This window comes from Otolemur garnettii, unplaced genomic scaffold (assembly GCF_000181295.1).
Source record: "Otolemur garnettii isolate 467f Iridium unplaced genomic scaffold, OtoGar3 scaffold00014, whole genome shotgun sequence".
In the NCBI taxonomy this organism is placed as follows: Eukaryota; Metazoa; Chordata; class Mammalia; order Primates; family Galagidae; genus Otolemur; species Otolemur garnettii.
In genome coordinates this window covers 4,558,591-4,576,290 of record NW_003852409.1, presented here as the reverse complement: position 1 = coordinate 4,576,290, position 17,700 = coordinate 4,558,591, and the positions used below count along the sequence as shown (strand labels likewise).

The following is a 17,700-nucleotide window of genomic DNA, read 5'->3' as shown; positions in this document are numbered from 1 at the left end:
GTAGAAATACTAACATTAGGTGATTAGTGGTTGATGCTTGAGAATTAATTTTTCAATGAAAATTTGTGTCTAATGAAAAATTCATTCTACTTTGAGTTTGGTCTTTGCCATCACTTCAAGAAAAATAGATTATAATCCAGGTCAAGTTAAAGAAGATTTGCAATAAAGCTGTTCATTTGTGATTGTAGCCAGTAAAAACATTAAGAGTATTTATGTTCTTATTAAAAATAAGAATTTTGTTATTAGGCATTTCTTCTTTTCTTTTTTTTTTTTTTTTTGCATTTTTTGGCCGAGGCTGGGTTTTAACCCAGCACCCCAAGCATATGGGCCAGGGCCCTACTCCTTTGAGCCACAGGCGCCACCCTTATTAGGCATTTCTAATGGTATGTAGCTATGAGCCTTTCCAAGAATAGATTGGCTTTCTGACTCATATTTATAGCACTAATAAACATATAAATCTTATCACTACTACAGTGAATTGTTATCAGCTTTCTGAGATATTAAATACAATGGTTAAAACGGAGATTACTTTTTCAACATATGAAAAATACAGGTGTGGGGCTCATGGTATATGACACACCTCTTGGGGCAGGACACAAGTAAAAGAGGGACTTTATCTAACAAATAGAATCAGTGTAACCTAATTCTTTGTACCCTCATTGAATCCCAAACAATAAAAACAAGTATAAAAAGAAAAATATAGTAGTACAAATATTAACTCAAATTAGACTTTAAAAAAAAATTTATTCAACCTTTTTATCTTAAAAGATGAAATTACACATTAAGAGATTTGAAACTGTTGCAAAATGAATTACCTTTCTCAATTCTAAATATTTCAGTTTATTTATTTTATCATTATTATTTTAAATATTTCAGTTTATTAAAATAATTTGTTCCATAAAGTTTGGATTCAGTCAAAAGGCTGAACGCAAGGACCCAGAAGGTCACATGTGGCTTTAAGGCCACAGGTTCCCCACACCTAATTAGTGGCTAACAGATATATGAAAAAACATTGAACGTCACTAATCATCAGAGAAGCACAAATTAAAACCAAATGAGATAACACCTCACATCTGTTAGAATGATGTCCTAATTCATTTTGTGTTACTATATAGGAATACCTGAGGCAGAGTAATTTATAGAAAAGAGGTTAATTTTGCTCACAGTTCTGCAGACTGTGCAAGAAGCCCTGGGCTGGCATCTGCTTAGCTTCTCATGAGGACATTTTTGCTGCATTAAAACATGGCAGAAAAGGTCAAAAGGGAAGCGGATATATGTGAAGAGGGACCAAACCTGAAGGGCATCCTGGCTTTGTAACAACTCACTTTCCCAGGAACAAATCCATGCCCAAGAGGGCTAATACCATCTTGCCATGGCAGAACTCAGTACTGCAAGAATGATACCAAGCCATTCATGAGGGATCTGCCACCATGACTCAACACCTCCCCCTATGCTTTATCTCCCAACACTGCCACATTGGGGATCAGATTTCAACATGAGATTGAATGGGAACAAACCATATCCAAACCATAGCAAAAGTCTATTATCAAAAGGCAAGGGTAGCAAGGATGTGGAATAAAGGGAACCCTTGCACACTGTTGGTCAGAATGTAAATTAAGACAATTTTATAAAAAACAGTGTGGAGGTTCTTCAAAACTCAAACATTAATAACCTATAATGTATATTAAAAAATATGAAATCAGTATGTCAGAAAGGTATCTCCACTCCCAGGTTCATTGCAGCATTACTGTCAACCTTAGTGTCTGTCAGCAGATGAATGGAGTTGGGCATGGTGGCTCATACTTGTGATGCTAGCACTTTGGGAGCCTGAGACAGAAGAGATGGTTGCGCACAGGAGTTTCAGGTTGCAGTGAACTATGAGGAGGCACCTGCACTCTAGTCAGGGCAACGGAGTGAGACTCTGTCTCAAAACGAACAAACAAAACTCAACAGATGATTAACTTTCTTAGTAGATGACATGATTGTCTATGTAGAAATTATCAGTAAATCTACCAGAAATTGCTCCTAGAACTATGATGTGCTTTCAGCAGGAGAAAAGGTCTACTTTAAAAAATGCTACTTGTGGGTGGTGCCTGTGGCTCAGGGAGTAGGGTGCCGGCCCCATATACTGAGTGTGGTGGGTTGAAACCTGGCCCCGGCCAAACTGCAACAACAAAAAAAATAGCCAGGTGTTGTGGCAGATACTGTAGTCCCAGCTACTCGGGAAGCTGAGGCAAGAGAATTGCCTAAGCCTAAGAGCCAGAGGTTGCTGTGAACTGTGACACCACGGCACTCTACCGAGTGTGACAAAGTAAGACTCTTGTCTCTAAAAAAAAGTAAAGAAAAAAGTTACTTGTATATCTATATATTAATAACAAACAATTGGAAACTAAAGTTTTTTTTTTAAAGTTCTGTTTATAATACTTGCAAAAGAAAAAAAGAAAAGGACTACCTAAGTATAAATCTAACAAAACATTATGCAGGATCTGTATGTTGAAAACTATACGGTAAAAGAATTCAAAGATTACCAAAATAAATGAGCAACACACTGTGCTCATGGATTAGAGGACTTAATACAATCAAGATGTCTATTGTCCCAAATTGACCTATAGGTTTACTGCAGTCCCAGTCAAAATCTTAGCTAGATTCATTGTAGATATAAACAAGGTCATTCTAAAATTTATACAGAAAGGTAAAACTAGAATAGCCAAAACAGTTTTGAAAAATAAAGAGTGTTAGAGAGCTCATATTATCTGATTTTAAGACATAATATAACTCTAAGGCAATTAAGACTGTGTAGTATTGGTGAAAGAATAAGTACATAGAGCTGTGAAACAGAATAGAGTCTAGAAATAAGACATACAAATATAGTTTACTGATCATTTGTAAAGATTTTTTTAAATTGCAAAGGCAATTAAATGGAGGATAGTCTTTTCTACAAATAGTGCAGGACCAATTTAATGTTCTCAAATCAAAAAATCATTTCTTCCTGGGTGGTGCTTGTGGCACAAAGGAGTAGAGTGCCAGCCCTATATACCTATGTACCAGAAGTGGTGTGTTCAAACCTGGCCCTGGCCAAAAACTGCAAAAAAAAAAAAAAAATTTCTTCCTATGAATATTAACTAAGAATGGATATAGACCTAAATCTAAAAAGCAAAACTAGAAATTAGAAATAAATAAACACAGGAGAAACACTTCATGATGTAGTTAGCCAAAGAAATCTTAGCGCATCAAAATTACTATCTATAAAAGTAAAAAAAAAAAAATCTGTAAACTACTCTTCATCAAATTAAAAACTTTTGTTCTGTGAAAGATACTATTAGAATGTAAAGAAATTATATGGATAGCTCAGCACAGCAAGGAGGCGGTGAGCTTAATATAGTGTATGATCCAGAGCAGTGGAACTCTGATGAATTAGGCAAGTGATTGTGACTGGCTGGAATCAGCTGGGCCCCCACAGAGGTCTGGGATGGGAAGAAGTCTTTCTGGAGTTTTCAGTTGTTAGGGGAAGCTATGTGTTGAGTGGAAAGCTTGGAAGAGTGGGCAGACTTGAACAGTCTACAGCAACAGTTCTCAACATATGGGTCACGACCCCTTTGTAACAATGAAAATAGATTGTGGCATTAGGAAGGTTGAGAACCACTGGTCTGCAGCAACCAGATTTGAATGCCAGTTGGAGTGGATTTGCCATAGGTTTGGTGGCTGGCGAGGCAGCCACATTGAGACAGTCTTAGTAGCGAGGGGGCTGCCATTGTGGGAAAGTTGTGACAAGGTCTTAGCAGGGGCCTAAAGCACAACTGTCTTAATTCCACCTGCCAGGATCAGAACTCCACTCTTGGGACAGGCTGAGTGACTCCCATACCCCGTGGAGACTGGAGTCAGGGGGCACTGTGAGACCTGCCCCTGAAGGATTCTTGTGAGCTTTAAGATCCCAACCTGGCAAGGACTGAATGCTGAGGAAACAATTAGGTGATCACCAAAGGCAACTAAGTAAGGAATAAGGATCATAGAGGTTCCTGGCTGTGCTGTCCATCTCCTAAAAATAACCATACCACCCTCTGGTATATGGTCAATATATTTCAACATATTGTTATCAAGAGCAAGGACTTCTGTGTGAAACAAAAGAAGCAGTGAGAAGGAAAAAGGAGGACAAGGAGGTGAACAAGAAGAAAGAACACATGAAGAGGAACCAACAGAAAAATTCAGGCAACATGAAAAACCAAAACAGAGGAACTCCTCCCCCAAAGGATCATGAGGCAGCTACTGCAGAAGAATTCTCTACCTATAAAGAATTAATGGAATTGACAGAAAGAGAATTTAAAATATGGATGGTAAAGACAGTAAAAAGAATGGATGAGAAAATGGAAAGACAGAATCAAAAGTCAGATGAGAGATATGTAGAATACAGAAAGGATATGGTGGAGCTTAAGAAATGAAGGAGACAATCAGGGAATGTAAAGATGCAGTAGAAAGTATCAAAAATACATTAGACGTGGAGAAGAAAGAACCTCAGAGCTGGAAGATAAAGTTTTCGAGTTAACCTAGGTAGTTAAAGACACAGAAAAGGAGAGAGAGAAAGCAGAACAGGTACTTAGAAAACTATGAGACTCCCTCCATGAAGCATTCAAACATATGAAGAAGATTGTCCCAAAGGAATGGAAGCCCTACTGGAGACTATCATAAGGGAAAACTTCTCAAGTTTTAGTAAGGAATGGAAGCCCTATTGGAGACTATCATAAAGGAAAACTTCCCAAGTTTCACTCCTTTCAGATGGATACCAAACCCTGGGTCATCTCAATTCAAACAGAGCCTCTCCAAGACACGTTGTAATGAACCTGTCCAAAGTCAAGATGAAAGAAAATATTCTGCAAGCAGCCAGGAGTAAGTGCCAACTGACCTACAGAGGCAGAGCCATTAGGATGACAGTAGACTTTTCAACTGAAACCTTCCAAGCCATAAAAGCATAGTCATTCACCTTCAGTATTCTTAAACAAAAGAATTTTCAGCTCAGAATTCTGTATTATGCCAAACTGTGTGTCAACATTGATGGAGAAATGAAATCTTTTGCAGATATACAAGCTTTGAGGAAACTTGCCACAACACAACCAGCTCTACAGGAAATACTTAGACCTATTGTCAACACTGACCACCACAATGGACCACCAGCAAAGTTAACATCCAGAAGCTTAAGGTCAAAATTTAGCTTCCACAGTGGCGCAAAGGATAAAACTACACAACAGACTTTCACAAAATAAGATGAATAGAACTCCACCACACTTACCATTTCTCTCAATAAATGTCAATGAACTGAATTCACCACTGAAGAGGCACAGGCTGGCTGTTAGTATTAAAAATCATAAGCCATCCATATGCTGTCTCCAGGAGACACACCTAACCTTGAAGGACAAATTAAGACTCAGGGTAAAGGGATGGAAAACAGCATTTCAAGCAAATGGAAATCAGAAGAAAGGAGAGGTTGCTATCTTATTTTTAAATACAGGTGGATTTAAATTTAAGAAAGACAAAGGTGGACACCATACTGGTCAAAGGAACAATACAAGAAGACATTTCAATTTTAAATATTTATGCACCCAACTTAAATGTTCCCAGATTTATGAAATAGATCTTGATGAGTCTGAGCAAAATGATATCCCATAACACCATAATAGTTGGGGACTTTAATACCCCTCTGATAGAACTAGATAGATCCTCTAAACTGAAACTCAATAAAGATACAAAGGACTTAAATGTAACCCTAGAACAAAAGAGATTAATAGCCATATACAGGACACACCATCCCAAAAGCTAAAAAATATATATTTTTCTCCTCAGCTCATGGTACATATTCCAAAATTGACCACATCAGAATCCAGTGTACTCAATTCTAAATAAAATACCATTAAAATACCACCATCATGCTTTCAAGATTTGGAAAAAGTAATTCTTTGGTATGGAACCAGAAGAAACCTCCATATAGCCAATGCAATTCTTTTTAATAAAAACAATGCTGGGGGTATCACACTGCCAGACTTCTGGCTATACTACAAGGCTATAGTGATCAAAACAGCATAGTATTGGAACAAAAATAGAGACATTGACATTTGGAACTGAATAGAAAACCATGAGATGAAACTAACCTCTTACAGCCACCTGATAGTTGATAAACCAAACACGAACATACACTCAGTGCCTGTAGCTCAAGTGGCTGAGGCTCCAGCCACATACACCAGAGCTGGTGGGTTCGAATCTGCCTGGGCCTGCCAAAACAACAATGACCACTACAACCAAAAAATAGCTGGGCATTGTGGTGGGTGCCTGTACTCCCAGGTACTGGGGAGGCTGAGGCAAGAGAGAATTGCTTAAGCCCAGGAGTTGGAGGTTGCTGTGAGTTGTGATGCCACAGCACTCTACCCAGGGCAATAGCTTGAGACTGGATATCCACATATAAAAGACTGAAACTGGACTTGCACCTTTCTCCACTTACAAAAATCTATTCAAGATGGATAAAGGATTTATCTCTAAGGCATTAAGTAATAAAAATCCTCGAAGAAAGTGTGGGGAAAACATTTGAAGATACTGGTCTGGGGAAAGATTTTATGAAGAAGACTTCTGTGGCAATTTCAATAACAAAAATAAATAAATGAGACTTAATTAAACTGAAAAGCGTCTATAACAAGCAACTAAAGCAAACATAACCTTTAGAATGGGAAAAGATAACTTGCATATTATGAATCGGACAAAAATGTGATAACTAGGATTGACCCAACATTCCCATCTATCACTGGTCAAGAGACATGAATAGAGCCTTCTCTAAAGAAGACAAATGTCTAACAAACATATAAAGAAATGCTTATTGTCCTAATCATCAGAGAAATGTAAATTAGTACTACCCTGAGATATTACCTAACCCCAGTGAGAATAGCGCACATAACAGAATCTCAATGCTGCCAATGCTGGCATGGATGAGAAGAGAAGGGAACACTTTTATACTGCTGGTGGGACTGCAAACTAATACAACCCTTTTGGAAAGAAGTATGGAGAATCCTCAAAGAACTCAAATTAGACATCCATTTCATCCTGCAATCCCATTACTAGGCATCTACCCAGAGGGAAAAAATCATTTTATCATAAGGATGTTGGCACTAGGCTGTTTATCGCAGCTCAATTTACAATTGCCAAATTGTGGAAACCACCTAAATGCCCACCAACCCAGGAATGGATTAACCAGCTAAGCTATTTAGCCATTAAAGAAGATGGAGACTTTACATCTCTATTAACCTGGATGGAGGTGGAACACATTCTTCTTAGTAAAGCATCACAAGAATGGAGAAGCAAGAATCCAATGTACTCAGTTCTAATATGAAGGTAGTAGATGAGCTAATACAAGGGGTGGGGTAGGGAAGTGAGCAGTGGGGAGGTAGGAGAGGTTTGGGGGACTTGATATACAGCACACCTCTTGGGGGCGGGACACAAATATAAGAGGGACTTTATCTAATAAATGCAGTTAGTGTAACTTAATTCTTTGTCCCCTCAATGAATCCCAAACAATAGAAAAAAACAAACAATAAAGATAGATGGATGGCAAATAAGCATATGAAAATGATGCTTAACATTATTAGAGGAATACAAATTAGAGCCAGGATGCATCAGGTGTGGTGGCTAATGCCTGTAATCCTAGCATTTGGGGAGGCTGACACAGCAGAATCACTTGAATCCAGGAATTCACCACCAACCTGAGGAACATAGAGAGACCCTGTCTCTTCAAAAAAAAAAAAAAAAAAAAGAATTTTTTTTTTTAAAGTTAACCAGGCTTGTGGTGCACTCCTATAGTCCTGCTGCTCAGACCGAGGAAGGAGGATTGCTTGAGCCCAGGCTTCTGTGAGCTATGATGCGGCTGTAAGGACCTTGTCTCAAAAAAACAAAATAAAAATAAAAACAAATCCCAAAGGAATTGCCATTAAGTATGTTCTAGAATGCCTGTGTTAAAATAATGATAATACCAGGTGTTTTTGAGACTGTAGAATAACTGGAACTCTCTCATTTATTGCTGGTGGGATTACAACATGATACAACCCTCTAGAAAAGTTTGTTAGTTTCTACATCTATCATATGATCCAGTATTTGTTCTAGAGGAAAAAAGTTCACACAAAAACCTGTGCACAAATGTTTATAGTAGCATTGTTCATAACCCCCAAATCTGAAAAGAACCCAGATGTCCTTGAATGGGTGAATGGATAAACTAACTGTATATCTACTCAATGGCATACTATTCAGCAACAAAGGAATGGGGGTTTTGTTTTATATGCAAAAGAGTGGGTGAATCTCAATTGCAGTATGCTAAGTGAAAATCTCATATGGCTACCTTAATATGACATAGGAAAATCAGTGGTTATCAGAGTTTATGGGGAAGGGGAAAGTCTGACTTGAAATGGGTGTTGGAATTATTCTGTACCTAGTTTGAGGAGGTAATAAGATACTGCGCATGTGTTAAAATTCATAGAACTGAAGCCTAACAAGTGAATTCTACACATGTAAATTTAAGGAAATAATAAAATACTTCTTACCTTGTATGCATTTATCAAAGCTTATTCATACTTAACATTTGTGCATTTCACTGTGTCTAAATTTTGCCTCACCTGAAAATAGAGAATTGTAAACAACATGTTTAAGAGTATGGGAGAGAAACAGTTAGGTGTTCTGATTTGAAATTTTTTTACCTATATCTAAAGTGTGAAATATATCATTTTATTTATTATAGCAAGGGTCCATTTATTTTCCTGCTTAGCAGAATACCATGTCTGTTTTCTTGGCAATTTATTGTTAATTCACCGATTGTTACTTCTTAATAATGATGGATAGTTTCTGGCTGCAAGCTAGATAAGAGCTCTTTTGTAATCTGTTTTTCAACTGCATCACTTCACATTCCTCCTATCTCTTGTCTTTGCCTTTTGCTCACAGTTCTTTCTCTTTTCTCGTTTGTTGACAAGGGGAAAAAAAATTAAGTTAGGGAGAAATATGCTTTTGAGTGTTCTTTATGAATTTGTCACATTTAAGATTCAATCATTATTAAATAGCAAGTATGGTTCTATTAGGTGTGATAGACTTTATAAAACAAACTAGTAGGGGCCTTATCCTAAATGCAGACCATTTGCGATTCTATAGATTGAATGGATATATTTTAGCACTTTGCTCTGGGTGACAGTAAATGATGTCAGATTAAATTTAAATTGATCTTCTCTCAATGTTTGTCTTTGGTGCATGTGCAATTACTTCAGCACAGAGAACCTTTCAGAGGCTTCTGTCAATACAGCTACCTGACAGTCATTTGTATTTGTAAACTGTGCACTTGGCACCTGCTGGTCTCTCTGCTGCATTGGAGCTAGTGGGGAACCAAAATGGGTGTACAATGAAGTTATTGGTTGTTACAACTCAGTGGGAGTTATTGAAGGGAAGAAACAGCACTTCCAGAAGCTCAAGAGAGGATAAAAAGGAGAAGAGACTGGTAATATTAATACCAGCCAGCTATTCTTTGCTACCAAAAAATAATGATTTTAAAAAACCAATCAATCAACTCACAGAATTTAGAGTATGCGTTTTGATTTTTGTAAGATATGAAAAAGGTCCTATTTAAGACACAATGAACTTTTAAACTACCAGTATCTCAATTAGAAGGCAGACAATTCATGTGAGCAGAAATATAAATTTAAAAAAGCAATGGGGATAAAAAGCTTAATTTCTGAAGAAATGTAAATTAAAATGTAGGTAATTTTGGTTACTAAATTAGCAAAACAATTTAAGTTATAATCAAGGCAAAAATACTAGCAAGACTCAAAGAACAGGCTCGGTTCCTATAGCACAGTGGTTGTAGTGCCAGCCACATACACTGAGGGTGGTGAGTTCAAACCAGGCCAGCTTACCAGTGCAACAAAAAAATAGCCAGGCATTGTGGCAGGCGCCTATAGTCCCAGCTACTTGGGAGGCTGAGGCAAGAGAAGTGCTTCAGTCCAAGAGTTGGAGGTTGCTGTGAGCTGTGAAGCCACAGCACTCTACTGAGGGTGACATAGTGAGCCTCTTTCTCAAAAAAAAAAAAAAAGACTCAAAGAACCAGTAGACAGATAGCAAAACTGATGTTTTATAGGTAGAATTTGCCCATGCTTTGTCAGAAGTTCTTATTTGTTCATCCAGTAATCCTACCTTATTGGATACAACTCAAGGAAATAATTACAAAGAAAAAATCCTGATCCATGACATCTGGTCAGGGAGGTGTGGTCTGTTCTGCTACATGCATGTTTCTGTGCTGCACATTTGCTTACACATGACTGGTGATTAAGACAATAATATCCAGAAAGTGGAGTTGCATTGGTTTCATCCATCATTTTCCTCAGAATTTTATGATGCCATCAGAGTAAGCTTTTTCATGGTTAAAGAAAATGAAGACCCCCCAAAATAAAACAACTGAAAGTCCTATGGCAGTGCCTTCCTTTCTAAAAGCTGGTTGAATGGTCTTGGGAAATGCTTTGTTTGCCAGTACATTAGGCTATGCAGTGAAGCTGCACACGTGGTTGAAGAAGTTGTAAACACCTTACTCTGCCTTTAGGGAAAACCTTGAAAAGACTACACCCTGGTTCTGATTAATTTGATGAAACTGGTTTTTTTACTGACAAGGAATGCCCTCAAAGACTTGTATCTCAAAAGAAGGCTCACAAGCTCTCAGTTAAGGACATTTTTAACAGTGCTAAGACTTTTTTGTTATAGGTTGTTTGTGTCTTTTGGTTACAAAGCTGCAGTTTTAGGTGGTTAGCCCCTAACGCTTTTTCACTTGAGCCTTGTTATTTTTAGTGTGATTTTGGAGAACATAAGGCTTCTTAATTAGATAAATGTAATTAAGGAAACATATAAACACCCAGCAGTAAAGAATAAATAGCTGTGTACAGCATCTTAATGGACAACATTTTATTCAACAGGTAAGCATAAACAATTTTCTGTGAAACAAGTACAAGAATTAGAACATAGGGCATGCCTGTGGCTCAAAGGAGTAGGGTGTGGCCCCATATACTGGAGGTGGTGGGTTCAAACCTGACCCCAGCCAAAAACTACCAATAACTAAATAAATAAATAATTAAAAAAATAATTAGAACATAATTATGTTCTATCGACATAGACTAGCTAGACATAGACATAGACATACCGAGTATGTCGATACCATGATTACAACTGTGTGAAAATGTTTGATGTACACCTGGCCTGTACAACAGGTAGGATGGTGGGATTGTAGGTAAAACTTAAAAAATTATCTTTTTAATATTGTGAGGGTGATGAAAAGATATGTTCATTTTAATTGTTTAATATAAATTTCATTTGACTATGGTTTTAGAATTCCTGGGAAACTAAAGCAATTTGTTTTTGACTTACACTCTGGAAAACTGCACAGAGAATTCCATCATGGACCTGACCCAACTGACACAGCCCCAGGAGAGGTAGGCCTCTTGTTTGGTTCTCAGTGTGAACTCTTTTGCCCTTTTTCAGTGCTCCTCCAAGAGGATCTGAAGCTCTTGCATAGGTTTGAACTTCAGTTCCTGAATATTTTTGTAAATAAATTCTGAGTAGACTCTAGAAAATACATGAATTACATAGCTTTTAAACTTTTCAAGTTCTAGGCCTTCAAAAAAGTTGAAGGAATGTTACTACATAGATTCTTGGTCATATATACTAAGGTGGTCGGAGTATGACCTCTGGAATATGGCTATACAAGGGTTAAATAGGCTTCAAAAAGAAATAAAAAGTAGAAATTAGAAGCAGATTACATTCGTGAAGAAATCAGTGGAGTCCAATAATTGCCATGCCTTCCTAATCATAATAATGATTTTTTATTCTTTTTTTTTGAGACAGAGCCTCAAGCTGTCCCCCTGGGTAGAGTGCTGTGGCATCACAGCTCACAGCAACCTCCAACTCCTGGGCTCAAGCAAGTCTCCTGCCTCAGCCTCCCAAGTAGCTGAGACCACGGGCACCTGCCACAATGCCTGGCTATTTTTTGGTAACAGCCATTATTGTTGTTTGGCGGGCCCAGGCTGGATTTGAACCTGCCACCTTAGGTGTATGTGGCTGGCTCCTTAGCCATTTGAGCCACAGGCGCCGAGCCTGATTTGTTATTCTTGATCACTGTTTTAAGAGCCTTTATGGGCTTGGCACCCGTTGCTCAGTGGTTAGGGCGCTGGCCACATACACAGAGGTTGGCAGGTTTGAACCTGGCCCGGCCTGCTAAACAACAATGACAACTGCAACAAAAAATTTAGCCTGGCGTTGTGTTCCTATAGTCCCAGCTACTTGGGAGGCTGAGGTAAGAGAATCGCTTAACACAAGAGTTTGAGGTTGCTGTGGGCTGTGACACCACAGCACTCTACTGAGGGCGGCATAGTAAGACTCTGTCTCAAAAAAGAGCCTTCACTAATACAGGATCCATAATGCTCCATGCAGCTTTCTATTTGTGATTTATAGCTTAATGCAGCTTTCTTATTTGTGATTTAAGAATGCTTGACAATTAGCAAATTTTTATGTTCTTTTATATATATATATTATTTTTTACCCGAGAATTTTATTATTTCTATCTTGTAACTTCTGTTACAAGTAATTTTTATGTTCCTGCTTTACCTAGCCATAAATTTGCATGTGATGCATTATAATTTGTATCATGTGTGTTACCGTGATACTGAGGAAAGATGATCTCTATTTCATATGCTCAGAACTTAAATCCACTGTTTTGCCCAAAGAACTTCCATGTATAAAAGGAAAATAAAAACACTGAATTTTTCTTTATATGAGTCAGAGTTCCCTTCAGGAATCCAATGACAAGCTTTGTCCTTTAAACCTGAGGTCAGGTTTGTTTTTTTTTTGATAATTAAACAACTATAGAAGGAGGCAAACTTGTTCTTGGCAATAACCCAGAGGTGATTATTTTCCTCATAAGAAAATAATACTAAGGCCTTCTTAGTATTTTATCAGATTAGGAAAAGATGTAGTCTACCATTATTGTATTACCCTGATTTGTTTCCATTTCATTAGACAATGAACCTTTATTTATTCATTTTTGTAAACTAATACACAGTGGGCACCAAATAAATGTTTGTTTTATAGTCACATAATTTTTGCTAATTAGTCCAAACATATATTTCAACAAAAAATAAAAAATGTATGGGAGAAGAGGAACATGACAAAGTCAGTGAGTTTGTAGATACACTGCTTCCTATTATAATGGGAATGTCCCACTTAGATTTCCCATGTGTAACATATGCACCATGTACTATACTAATCAGACATGCTCTTGAGGAGCTCACAGTATGGAAATAAAAGATAGATTTTTCTTTAAAATTCTTGGATGTCACTTTTACCATTTCACTGTACATTTTTGTCTACTATTGGTATGCAGTAAAATACTACAGAAATTAATTTTTCACTATTGAAGTTTTTGTTTCCCTCCATATCAACTAAGTTTTAATAATTTCTGGCATCTAGGTAATTGATACATAAGAGTCATATCAATAGAGTTGGTGTCTTTAATTCTCTTACCAATTATTTTTAAGAGGGAAGGGTTTGGGGCAACTTAGGGTTGTGTTACCTCTACAGACTAGTCAAGGAATGTACCCAGGTGTGCACTCTGTTGGTTTCTTCTGCCACATCTCAGCAAATGTACATAGGCCATACTTAATGGCCCAGTGGCAGCCTTGCCCTGGAGAAGCTGAGTAATTGCATTGGAAATGAGGAAGCAAGGTTTCACATTTAACTCTTATCTTTGCACACAGTTGTATAAGCAAATAATAATAAGGCAACTATTATTCATCTAATATTCTCATTAAAATAACTATAAAATAATATTGGTATAAAAATGTTTTATTCTTTCTTTTGTAGCAAGCCCCAGATGTAGCAAGCAGTCCACCCGAGAGCTCCTTCCAGAAACTAGCACCCAGTGAATATAGGTATACTTTATTGAGGGATCGAGATGAGCTTTAAAAACTTGAAAACCAATTTGCAAGCCTTTCAACAGCAGCATCAACTTACGTGGTGGAAATAGTAAACCTATATTTTCATAATTCTATGTGTATTTTTATTTTGAATAAACTGAAAGAAGTTTTGGGTTTTTAATTTTTTTTCTCCCCGATTCAAAATGCATTGTCATTTAATATAGCCTCTTCAAAAAAATCTGCTAGGGTTATAAAAATAAAAATCAGAGGCCTGTCTCCAGTTAAAATCTGTCCTGTAAAGTTTTTATAAAACAAGTCAAAGGTAACAGTGCCAGAAACATATTATTAACTTGCACTCGGGTACGGAGCACTTAGGGATGTGTAGTATGTGCTTTTCTTTCTACTCTTATCATATGATCAATTCTGTTGATATTTTCAGTATCACATTTCTCAAAGCTAAGGGTATATATATTCTGGATACTTGGGAGGGGAATAAATTAAAATTTTACACTGTGTACTGTGTTTTACTGGTTGGTCGGATATTGCTTATGAAAATTCCATATTGGTACTTTTTTGATTCTTAATGTATGATTTAAACATACTCTGAAGCGGAGGAGAGTCATAAGACAGAACATTTGGCAGAAATTGTCCTTATAAATTAAGAAAAAGAAAAGTATTATTAAATTTCTGTGTTTGTTTTTAAAAGTGGCATATGGATGGCATTTGAAATTTTGAATAAATTATACCTAAATCTGAGAAAGGCAGATACCAGTAGAACAGGTTACCAATATCAAACTAGATGACTTTTAAAGCTCTACCTATCATGACACTACAATTTCCAAAGAGAAAAATGAGCAGAGAAATTGTATTTCAATAATTCTAATCTCCTTCTGTCTTGTATTGTTACGATGCGATAGATAAAAAACAAATAAGGAATATATGTATTTAATTTTTTTCCCCATTGTGAAATTGTTAAAGGACCTTACCCCCTCTAGATTCCCTGATTTCCCAGGCCTGCATCATACAGTAAGATAAATCCCTGTGCCAGGCCTCAGTACTGCCAGGGAATAAAACTAGAGGGAGAGGACCCTCAGTGTCATATCGGGAAGCCCAGTGCCAGAGGACAGACAGGTTCAAAATTGGCTTTTCCTCTGGGCCTGGGTTGGTGCTATAGGCCAAGGGTCATTTTATACTTGGGGTATAAATCAATCCCAGTTTGGGGAAAGATTATTTTTAAGCTTAAAAGGCTGACACGTGCCATTATATGTAGTATGTAATATATGTAACATCTTCTAATTCTTTTAAAAATAAAACGAATATTTATAATGGATATTTAATGATTGTTATTTTTAAAAAATCAGCCTATAATTCCTGGTTATGCATGACTCATCCATAGTTTCCATAGTTTTATTCAGAATAATATTAATAAGATATTAAGGGGCATATTTAGTATATTTTACCAGAGTAGGAAAGTAGGACAGAGCTTTCTAGATGTTGGGCCATAGTTCTGTTCTCTTCATTACTTTTAATCAGTAACTTGAATGAAGTTTGAGTTGTGGTCTTCAATTCAGATGATAGGCCAAATCTGTGAAGGTCAGAATGAAAATTCACAAATGTTCAACAAGCTAGCACACAAGACCAAAATCAGTATGTGCAATTAACTAGAATAAATTTGTAATCCTGTACTTGAGTTTGAAAAAAATAATAAAAGATAACATTCAGGTATTAAGTTGTAGAGGGCTAGCTTGAGAGCAGTTATGGAAAAAGCCTGAAGAAGCACATGTTCAGTATGACCTAAGATTATAATGGAGTGGCTGTTTAAAAAATGAGTGGATTTGAGGGTATACTGTTCAGTGTTCACACATGTTGGGACTTAGGCTTTACCCTGCCACTACTATTGTCTTCTCTAGGCTGTAAAGCCATTGAGGACACAGAAACTTAATTTTTTGTCTATTTCTCTAGTGTCTAGCACTTCAGACACTTAGTAGTTATCATCAAATGTTTATTGAATGAATGAATGAGAAACAAAGTGACCTTGGTAATGTCTGTACCCCTGAGAGGATCAGCACTCATCAGGGCTTGGTACTCTGTTTTATAGAAAATCATTAGCAAGCTCAAATGCATTCCTTGAAAAAACAGCTAGGATAGTAAGAGGTTTTAAAACATCAGTGTTAAGGCTGTTTTGCTTCGAGAAAAGTTGGGTCTGAGAGCAGTTTGAAAGGCTGGTATCTTGTGGATTACAGGGATCGAATTATGATTGGAGGAAGTCGTGGGGAAGCAGATTTCACTCTGACATTTGTTCAGTGCAAGTTTTGTGGTACTGTAGTAGGTGTTGAAAGATACAAAGATGAATAAAGCATGATTTCTGCCCTGGAGTTGCTTACAGTCTGGTCAGATAGATGGATATAATCCTAACAGGTATTATACCATAATGATAGGAGAAAAAAGAGCACTCAATTCCCAAGATTTCATTGAGGAGATTACTTTTATGCTGAGGTTTTTAAAGAGGAATAGATGTCCTTCAGGATGTAGAGATCTGGGAAGAGAGAATAATCTGAACAAAGGTATATGAAATAGCATAATGCATTAGAAAAAATAAGTTCTTATAGTGCGGCTAGTGCATTCGGGGGTGGGAAGAAATGAAAAAAGAAGCTGGAGAAAAAATGGGAGCTGGTCACACAGGGCCTTGTAGGCCAAGCTAAAAGGTTTGTACTCCATGTGGTAAGCAGTGGAGATCTGATAACAGACTATACACAGAGAAGTGTGTTTATATTTGAGAAAGAATACTGTGGAAGCAGGTCTCACATTTAGACTTCTTCCCCTCTCAGCCGTAAGTCAGAGGATGTAACAGGTAGAAGTCTCCTCAATTTATCCACTCTACTCTGGGCCTCAGACTCCTCAGCTGTGAAGAGAGGACTCAAAACCCATATAGAGGGAGGTCTCCCTGATTCCTAGCCAGCTACCTTTCCCAGCTTTTCAAAAATTGTTCCAGTTATGAGGGGAACCATGAAAGGACAAGAACTTTTAGACGACATTCTAAAATCAAATTTTTTAAGTTAAATGAACCTAGAGAGGAAGATAGAAAATGTCTATCTACAGCATCTCATAGCTCTCTGATGAAGTCAAGTTGTCAAAGGTCATGTGCAAAAGAGGGAGGAACAGACATGATAAAAGCTACAAAGAGGAGAGTGAAAACAGTGTTTGAAATGAGCTTAAATTTATAGAAAATGCTAAAGTTGCGAAGAAGGCTTTTTTAATTTTTTTTAAACCTTAGGGCAAAAGGAAGTGGATAAAATAATGTAATGGATTGAGTGACAATCAGGAAAAGCAGAATGAAAATAGCACAAAATTACAAAAATGAGGAAAAAATATTCCTGCCACATTAAATGATTTCAAGGCTGTTAGGCCCACACTTCTACATCCCAGAGAGCTGTTGGAAGTTGCAAATGCTTTTTGTTAACAACTATTGGGAATTTTTGAGAAACCATGGAGAATGTAAGGTGACAGAAGACTGGAAGTGGCCATTGTATTCCAGTTTGCAAAATAGTTATAGTTACTGGCTTTAGCTATTTTTTCTAAAATAAAACCTCATGAACCAAACAAATGTCAGTGGTCTGTATTTGGGGGAAAGATTTAAATAGGTGTAAAGAATAAAACAATTATCAATTTTTAAACCCAATATTTAAAGGCCCTGACGACAAGTTGTTTCAGGACTTTAATTTGTCTTATGCTGATTATAATTGTT

General features: G+C 37.1%; 1 protein-coding gene across 1 annotated transcript in view; it reads left to right on the top strand.

Moving 5' to 3' along the window:
* Window positions 1–14,468, top strand: part of ERP44 (endoplasmic reticulum protein 44) — a 78,212-nt gene extending 63,744 nt beyond the window's left edge. Inside the window, exons 10-12 of the mRNA XM_023510547.1 lie at window positions 10,139–10,263; window positions 11,375–11,477; window positions 13,903–14,468. Of these exons, the coding sequence (XP_023366315.1) occupies window positions 10,139–10,263; window positions 11,375–11,477; window positions 13,903–14,004 (330 nt within the window). The 3' untranslated portion in view covers window positions 14,005–14,468. The remainder of the gene's footprint in view (window positions 1–10,138; window positions 10,264–11,374; window positions 11,478–13,902) is intronic.
* The last annotated feature ends 3,232 nt before the right edge of the window (window positions 14,469–17,700 follow it).